At 44.9% G+C, this 9,427-nt stretch overlaps 1 protein-coding gene across 1 annotated transcript in view; it reads right to left on the bottom strand.

The window, feature by feature from the left end:
• Window positions 1–1,040: 1,040 nt before the first annotated feature.
• Window positions 1,041–9,427, bottom strand: part of Klf9 (Kruppel like factor 9) — a 29,683-nt gene continuing 21,296 nt past the window's right edge. The window contains exon 2 of the mRNA XM_028893933.2: window positions 1,041–4,517. Coding sequence (XP_028749766.1) covers window positions 4,288–4,517 — 230 coding nt within the window. The 3' untranslated portion in view covers window positions 1,041–4,287. The remainder of the gene's footprint in view (window positions 4,518–9,427) is intronic.

Raw genomic sequence — 9,427 nt, 5'->3', positions numbered from 1 at the left:
AAAACAAATAAATCATTAATTTAATTAAAAAAATAAATAAAATAGAACAGGGGGCTAAAATCAGTAGTCTAGCATGTACAAGGCCCTGAGATCTATCTCCAGCAGGGCACATTAGAAAGAAATATGCATGAATTATGTTTTGACGGGGTGTTTCCATAAGACTTGTTACGTATATGCAGGTAATATTTATTACGTATATGCAAATAACCCAGAATCCAAAATAAGCCTCTCAAATCCAGAAGCCCTCTGGTCCTAGCATTTTAGATAAGGGAACTCAGTCTGGATTGGCTATGCTTACATTTTTCTTGCCAAATCGTTTGTTCCTCTCGGTTTCCTCACCTAAAACAGAGGTAACACCAAAACCACACAGAGCTGCTGCAAGGATTAAAGGAGAAACTGAAACACAGCATCATGGTCAGTACACAGTAAGAGCTTAGTAAACGACGTAGGGGTTGGAGAGATGACTTACTGGTTAAAAGTACTGACTGCTCTTGCAGAGGACCTGGGTTCAGTTCCCAGAACCCACATGGAGGCTCACAACTGTCTGTAACTCACACACAGACATGCATGCAGGCAGAACACTAATGTACATAAAATAAATAAGTTATGAAATAAAAAGTAAAACAAAACAAACAAAAACAGCTAGTATGATTACAGAAATTCCATGCGCGCGTGCATGGACACATATACACAGGATTTGGTACTCTGCTTGCCATGACTTCTCCTGCCCGGCTTTGGAAAACCGTTTCTGTGCTCTTACCCCATCATCACACCAGGAGCTCAGGCCAAGCCTTTAACATTTTCTGATCTGTCCCTAGCACGTAGGTGAGTTACCTCAACACATAAATATTCCCCTCCAGCATAATGCAGTTGTTTCCAGTGGCCTCCATTCCATGCACCCCACAGAGGTCTGTGAAGAGCAAACATGGCCCGTGCTGAAAGGCACAGGGGTAAATCACCCCTGTGCTTGTCACAGGATTCTGTGAACACAGCTTAACAAATCGACCCTATGGAAGAACATAATGGCCGCAACAACTTAATCTTTATCATTTATTATTTTTATTTGGACAACATATATACATATGTACAAAATACCTACGGTCAGAATCCTCTTTTATAATTTCATTTGATTTACAAAAACGGGACAGCAAAATAACTTAGGTCACTAATACTGTACAAAAATAAAACTGATTAAACAGTTGTAAAGATCAGTATCTTACAGTGTTACAGACCATTCATCCGCTGTGAAAGAACATCTTATCTACCCAGAGTGATGAGTACTGTGCTAAATCTATCTGCAAACTGACAAACTAATTGGTTTCTGTAATTGTAACTACCAAATATAATTCTCAAAAGAAGCGTGATGTGGAGCTTAAAGCCAGGGTGTCATTCAGCAATGGGGAAGGACTTTCTTCTTCCCTAACCAAGGAGAGGAGACATCGTAACTCTAAAACTAGTATATTTTCCATGAATGACAACTACTTACAGTATTAGAGAAAACGGCTTCTCTTTCTTTTTAAACACCTGCGGTAGTCTTTCCAAAAATTCAGTTTGGTTAAAAAAGTAAACAAAAATTACTATCCTGCATTTGGATTTTTATAAGTTAAATCCATGGTCTTTTTAATATAAAAAGTAATTGTTTCATAGTTTTAGTGCTCAATGAACTCTAGTAGTCCTATTTGAACCATATCTCCGTGTAGTAAATCTAATTAGAATGCTGGTTCCTGTTTTGTGACACAAAACAGGACTTATCACAAAGAATAAAAAGCCTTGAGTTTATACGTTACGTTACTAGAACATATAAGAGAATATCAAATGTGTGTCTGTCAACAACTTGAAAAGGCAAGTAGCAACTCTTCCGGGAAGTATATTGTGCATTTTTTTTTTAAAACAAGTTGCTGCGTTTATATCCATCTAAGTGTTTGACAAGAGCCACATACAGATTTACTCCTGAAACATTAAGATTGTCTTTCACTGACTTGGTTTTCCTTCCTTTCTTTCTATGAGGGAAAGCTGAGTTTATACAAGTTAGCAAGTTGCTAGGCAACCTCAAACTCCTCACTCACTAAAAGGCAGCGTGCAGAGTACCCTATGCATAGCCTTTTCCATGAGCGCAGGAAGAAATAGGCAGCCTAACCTATTTCATATGGAAGAACAGATGTCCTTAAAACTTATTTTGGACACAGAAATTAAAATTTGGTTTAAAATAAGCGTTTCAAAAATCTGAAACAGAGGTAGAAAGTGTTCTTTATTTTTCCTGACATGTTTTCTCGTGAGAAAACACTTTCCTTTTTAGCTCGTGGACTGCTCCCAGTCCCTAATGTTAAAAGCGGTTCTCTGGATAGAACCACTGATGCGACCGTGTTGGATAAACAGAAAACACTGCTGTGATGGCTGCTGTGTTGGAAGTCGGAGTCAGCTGTGCCCCGTGCCCACTGCCGGAGCACCGATGCTGAGATGGAGTGAGCATGTGCTGGGTGAAATGTGGAGCTCCTTGCAGGTGAGAACCCCGAGTTTACACACCATGTGCAGCACATGGCTAAACTAGAGCGCACCATAGCTCCCTGCTTTAAATATCAGATAAAATCATCAGAAAGTGGTATTTCTGAAGGAAGAAAATGTAAACATTTCCCCACGATCACTGCTGACTCCCCTCAGTTGAGGTTTTTGTTTGTTTTCATGTTGTTGTTGTTGTTGTTGTTTTTAACTATGAAAACTGAGTTTGTTTTTTTTCTGGCCGTGTAAGAGCCAAAATTAAGTTTTCAGTAAATGGCATAGGATGGATATAGTGGTTTGGGCCATTGTAGACACCTGGATAGAAGCTAAGTCGTGGTGAGGCTACTGATGCAGACAGCTGGTGATGTGATGTCACTCACGTGTTTCTATGACCTGCGTTCACCATAAGGGGCTGTTCTGCAGAGTCGCCTTTGAAATTACGGTGGTGTCTTCCCTTGGTAGTTACTACTTATAGGGGCAAACATTTTTTGTTTTTCATATTTCAGCTCCCTTTCCTTGGATATAACTCTTGCACCTCATAGTGGGAGTCTCATACAAGAAGGCGACCAAGAAATCCGCCCACCCACCCACCCCTAACCAAAAACAAAAACAGGCATTTCCAGGCCTGGAGATGGTCACGCACCCATCTATCAGCTAACACTAGACAGTGCCGGATGCTTGTCCTCTGTCTGTGTCCTGGCGCCGTGAGTGTATTAAGATGGCGTTCTCTGAAAGGACGGGGAAATTCAAACAAATTCATGAAGTTAAAATTGTCCGCTCACTTTAAAACACTACCTTCCTCCTCCTCCCCCTCTTCCTCCTCAGCATGTGTCTTATACATTCTGCCCTCACATCTCTGCCATGGGTTCTCAGGGAAAACGTGTATACTGTAAAAAAAAAAAAAAAAAAAAAAAGCAGATTATAACGTGGTGCCAAACAGAACGTCTGCCTCTACCCTCAAAGCATGTATTTACCTTATTCACCCTCGGTATTAGAAAATAAAAGTGCAGTTTATGTTCAGAGAGTACGATTCATACAAAGCAGGGTTTGAAAGTTCCGGACTTATCAGGACCTCGAGAAGGTTTGTCTTGATTAGTGTAAATTCGGACTCTGCTTATCCATTGACTATAAGTAACTTTTTTTGTTGTTTGTTTTCAAGTCTTTAGATGACAGATCATGCTGGACTAGGTGTGCTCTTGCTTGCATAAAAGACAGCTGTGCTATGGAGGGTTTTTTTTTTTGTTGGTTTTTTTTTTTTTTTAAATCTCAAAAGTTAAAGTGATTCAAGAGAGTGGTGGTTCTGCTAAACAAACTGGAGCACACTGTTCGTTACATTAAAAGAGAAGAAAAACACTTCTGAGTGTCAACAGGCATCAAGGACCCAGAGTCACTGTGGGAGGCCAGGGGTCAACTCACCCGGTCAGACATATGTACACCAGTGTGAATCTTCAAAACCCTACCCCGAGTCTTGGCCTTGCCACCCCCTCCCGCCCACCCCACCCCCAGAAAACAAAGGAGAAAATACCAAAAGCATTTGCCTGCCCTCCAACAGTCAGAGACGGTTCCACGCTGCCTCTGCAAAGGGGACCAAACGTTGACTTTGATCTTAGGCTACCATGTGCTTTTTGGAAACAGTACAGGGAGAGTGTCAGAATATTAACCAAAGAGCAGTGACCTCCCGTGGCCAGCGCAGCGCGCCTCTGCTGGGGCGCGTTTTCCACGTGTCCATCTGTTTCCTGGGAGCTCTGTCCTTCCGGGGACCATCTCTGCCTGGCTACCATGGGGAGCACCTCACAAGGGGCTGGCAAGAGCCTTTTTTGATCGCTTGATCATGCTGGGGTGGAACTCGGTGTGACGCCGGGCATGCTTGGTGAGGTGGTCACTCCTCATGAATCTCTTCTCGCATAGCGGGCAGCGGAACTGCTTTTCGCCAGTGTGGGTCCGGTAGTGACGGGTCAGCTCATCCGAACGCGAGAACTTTTTAAGGCAGTCTGGCCACGTACAGGGGAAGGGCCGTTCACCTAAGAGAAGGGAATCAAGACAGAACACAGTTTAAATAAAGGGCATGTCAAAATATTCCGAAGGCCATCTATGGGTGACAATCCCTATGACAGACACAAAGGATAAACCCCTTGTCATGAGTTTTATGGGTTCTGCTGTGTTTCAAGCTCTCATTTGAAGTCTTAACCCCTCATACACACATCTTAGAATGTAGCTGTCTATATAGCTGTTCCCCCACCCCCATCCATGGGGTCCATATCTGAATTAAACCAATAATGGATGGAAAAATTTTTGGAAAGGAAAAACTGTCTGATGTACTACTGACTTTTTAACTGTCATTTTCTTCATGATGGAATGCACATCATTTACACTGTATTAGATATTGTAAGCAAGTGCAGAGACATTTATTCTATGTAAATGCTTGCATTTTTAAAATTTAAAATAGTTTAAAGATGATATAGGTGTATGCACATGGGCATGTGTGTTACAACACTCATATGTGGGTCAGGGGACAAGTCTGTGGAGTCAGACCTCTTTATCCGTTTTTACGTGGGGCTCTGGGATTGAACTCAGGTCACCAGACTTGCACAAAAGTGCTACCTGCTCAGGCTGCTCACCATCCTCAAGGCTCACATTTTTGTTTAGGATTTGCACCTAAGGATCCTGGCGTGGAAAGGGGCATGGTCCCTACCCCGAGTCCTTAAAGAGGTAATGGGGATGAAATGAGGTCACTGGGGGTGGTACCTCATCCCATGACTGGTGTCCTTGTAAGAGGGGACCAGGACAGGGGCATGAGAGCAGGGTGGGAAAGCGGCCATCCTGAGAGAGACCTCAGTGAGCATGCAGACTCCAGAGACGACTGTTGACACAGCCACAGGATGTCTGTGTTCGCTTCTTCTGACACCCCTGGCAAGCTAAGAAATAGGGAAATTGCCGAGGAAAAACCTCTAAGCAAATAAGCTTGTTACTTGTACCCAGTGATCACTCAGAAGTTTCTTTCTTTCTTTTTTAACCCCCTTCTAATTTTAACCTATGCAATTGTTGGTTTTGAGAGATCTTCAGATCGGGCCAGAGCCCTTGGCTACATTTCCTGGCATTGTAGAGATGAAAGCAGGGAGCTTAGAGGCCACCTTCCCTCCCGCCACAGGCATTTCCCTTCGACCTCCCTAGGACCGGAGCCACCTGGCATCTACCAGCAAGTCTGATGACAGGATGCCGCTACCTGGGGAGGCCGCCTGGCCGTGCCTGAGGATAAGCTGCACAGGCTCTTCTGTTTTGTGAATGGTGCCCTCCTGCAATGCCATCTTCTAAGTCAGTGTCTTAGCACCCAGCTGTCACTGCGTCACCAGCCATCTCCCTCCATGTTCCTCCCATTAAGTGCAGGCGGAGAGCTAGGGCTACCCATTCGCTGTTTCACTGGCTTCTCACAAGGTCCCCCACCTGGTGGCCATCATACAGATGAGAAAATGGAGATTGGGGGGGAGTTAAGTTACTTGCTCGGAAGCCATGAGCTCACTGTCTGCCTGATGTCAAGCCCTGGGCTTCTGGCTACTTGGCTGTCATGAGGACTTGGCCCTTTCCCCACATCCCTCCTGGCTCTGTCATCTTTCTTAGTTTGGAATCATACCAAATGGTTTTCCATGCTCCAATCTTAGAATACATCTAAGTCCCACCTGGAGAACACGCTCATGGTAGCATTAAGAGATACCCACCCCTTACACACCCACCAAGATGCTAGCGAGGGGGGATGGGACTGTGTCATCACCCCCAAAAGGACACATACCAGCACAAAAGCAGACTATGCTGGTTAAGACAAGGACCTCAGTTGCTCTTGCAAGTACCTGTCATCACCCTGCTCTGGGACCACCTGCCTGCCCTTCACACTGTTCCAAACCAGCTGCTTTGTACACACAGGACGCACAGGCGCCCACTTCCAGACAGCTCTCCAGACACGCCTTTGGTAGGTGTGAGGCGCGATCATCATTTTCTCACTCCTGTCCCAGGCTTGCAGGAAGCTGGAAAGATACTGCAGAGGCTGGGAGCTGTCCAGCACGATGCATCTGAGTCATCGGAAAGTCACTCTCTCCCTTCTTCACCTGCACCGATGAGACGCAGAAGAAAAATAACGAGGCCGAGCCAGCCAACGGTCCAGCCCCTGCAGGAATCTATACCTGCTACCTGCGGCGTTTTCTATGCTCCAAGCAGAGCCCAGGTCTAACGCTGCCCACCCTACTCATTCTTATGGGAACTGAACGGGGCAAAGCACGGCTACATGCAAGCTTAGGCGAAATCCTTACAGCAAGAATGCTGATGCCAAGCACAGAAGAGAGCAGAGAGCCAGGAGTGATACTGCACAGAGGGTTCCCGAGGGGGTCAAGAAGGAAAGGTAGCCAGAGAGCTTTGCATGGAACAATCCGAGGCAAACCCCAAACAAGCAAAGACAGGGCTGCAGACTCTTGATGAACAACAAGCTTTGCACCCTCAGCAGATCTTGGAGCACAAGGTGAAATCCAGATTGTAACAACGCTCTCTAATTGAGCTTCTTGTGGCAAGGAAAACATTCTATGTGACTTCTGCATTATCTATTATGCCCAGCATTTATCGAATGCTCAGTACCAGTGGGGGGGGGAGGCTCCAAGACCCCCACCCCAACATGGATACCATACTCTAAAGACTTTCAAGTCCCTTGTATAAGATTGCATATTTTATATACTGTATATTTTATATTTCTATATCATAAGCACATCTTATATACCTTCAATGATCCCTAGGCTACTTATTTAAATAGTTGTTAAATTTCATCATTTAGGGACTAATGACAAGGGAAAACATCAATACATGTTTAGTAGAAAAACATTTTTTCTGAATTTTTTTTTATCTGTATTTGATTGAATCAACTAATGCAGAACCTGCAGGTGCAGGCCAGGAAGGTGTGGGTGGTGGTGGTGGTGGTGGTGGTGGTGGTGGTGGTGGTGGTGGTGTGGTGTGTGTGTATTTATTTCCAGACCACTAATATTGACCAAAACTTCCTCAGAAGTTAGGTCACTGAAGCAGATTTCAGGACTCTTCTAGAATTAGGTTGCAGCAAAGTCCTTCTAACTGTAAAAAAGCATCTATAGGAAAATGCTTTTTATAAACAATGGTATGTTAAAAATACAATAACAAAGCCCGGTGATGGTGGCGGCGGCGGCGGCGGCGGCGGCGGGAGACAGTAGCTTGGTCTGTGGTACAGAGCTAGTTCCAGGACAGCCAGTGCTACACAGAGAAACCTTGTCTCTAAAAACTTAAATAAATAAATAATAAAATACAATCAATCAATAAATGAATAAATAAATAAGAGAAAAAAAAAAAAAAAAGACTGGGCTTGGGATCCCAGCACCCAGGAGATGGAGGCAGAATTATGAGTTCATAGCAGCCTGGATTCACATAGTGTGAATCCTATCTTTAAAAAATTTATATATATATATATATGGAAAATATGACATAGAATTCGTAGAATAAGATTCAAGTAAAAAAAGAGACAAAAGTTCTTGCTTCTGCCCTGGAGCCTCTATCCGCTGCTCTAGGATGCTCAGGAAAACCGGGCAGTAAAACTTTTGTGTTCCCAGAGCCTGTTAGTGAAGTGGCTTTCTTGGCAGTGTACCATATGGTTTAGCTTTCTCACTGGCACCTGTAGCTGTGAGTCCACTGAGTCAGAAAAAGGAGGAGTTAATTCCACGATCTGAGTCTGGATCCAGGGGAAAACGTTTCCAAGGGCCCCTCTGTGGGCAGAGCTTCCCAGGAGAAAGGGACTTCCCTCACTTAGAAGATGGCTGCATGCTGGGCCCGGTGATGCACGTCTTTAATCCCAGCACTCATGAGGCAGAGGCGGGTGGATCTCTGTGTGTCCCAGGTTAGCCTGGTCTACAGAGTGAGTTTCAGTACAGCCAAGGCTATTCACAAAGAAGTCCCGTCTCCCAAAACCAAAAAGAAAAAAGAAGGTGGCCCCCGAGAAGTGTCACAGCGGAAAGCGGCAAGAGTCAGCTGTAGGGACCACAGCCCCACTCTTCATGTTTACACTCATAGAGAGAGAATTGTAAGGGTAGCCAGGGCTAATCCTCACAACACTCGCTTCCAATACAGCCAGTCACCATTTGTGATTCTTCCCTTTGCTCCTCATCTGGGTGCTGACACTGGGGAGCTTCCTCGGCCGAGTGTTTCAGAGAAAAGAGACTGGCCCAGACTCCAGAGCAAGCCCCGAGCCAAGAACAGCCACTGACGGACTCTTTTCACTTATACACCAAAGCTGACAGTTGATAAACAGTTAACAAAGCCAGCTGGAAACAGCAGGTTTGACTCTTATGGAGTACTTTTTGGAAAAAAAAAAAAATCAGTACTTTGGAAAAGCATCAGGCGGGGCTTAGCAACCTACAGCCCACAGGCCAGGGCTGGCTTGCCAGAAACCAAGACCAGATGGTTACGAACACAAGAGAAGGGGGCCTCGTGTGTCAGAGAGAGTGGGATGAAATCAGCATCCGTGGCTCACTGGCTCCTGGGTTGGGGTAAGGTCCACAGTCACCTGCAGACTGATATCCTCTTGACAGCCACGAAGACTCAACATGATAAAACCGGCCAGTTGTGGTGATCTTTTGTTGGTGCTCTAACAAATAAAGCTCGTCTGAAGATCAGAGGGTGGAGCTAGCCATTAGCTAACCATAGAGGCCTGGAGGTCGGTGTGGACAACAGACAGGAAGGGATGAGGCAGGGCGGAGACAGGAGCTCAGCCCCCAATATCAGGCTCCAATTAGAATGTGCGCTTCAGCCAGTGGTGTATACGCAGGCCAGACTATAGATGTAACCAACCGTCTTATTAAATAAGAAACACAGAAACAATGTAAAAGAGAAAGCCGAGAGGTCAGAGCTCAGAGCTAAAATCTCACCCTTCCTCCTG

This window comes from Peromyscus leucopus, chromosome 1 (genome assembly GCF_004664715.2).
Source record: "Peromyscus leucopus breed LL Stock chromosome 1, UCI_PerLeu_2.1, whole genome shotgun sequence".
NCBI lineage: Eukaryota > Metazoa > Chordata > Mammalia > Rodentia > Cricetidae > Peromyscus > Peromyscus leucopus.
Note: the sequence above shows the minus strand (reverse complement) of the source record. Positions and strands in the feature narration are given on the sequence as shown.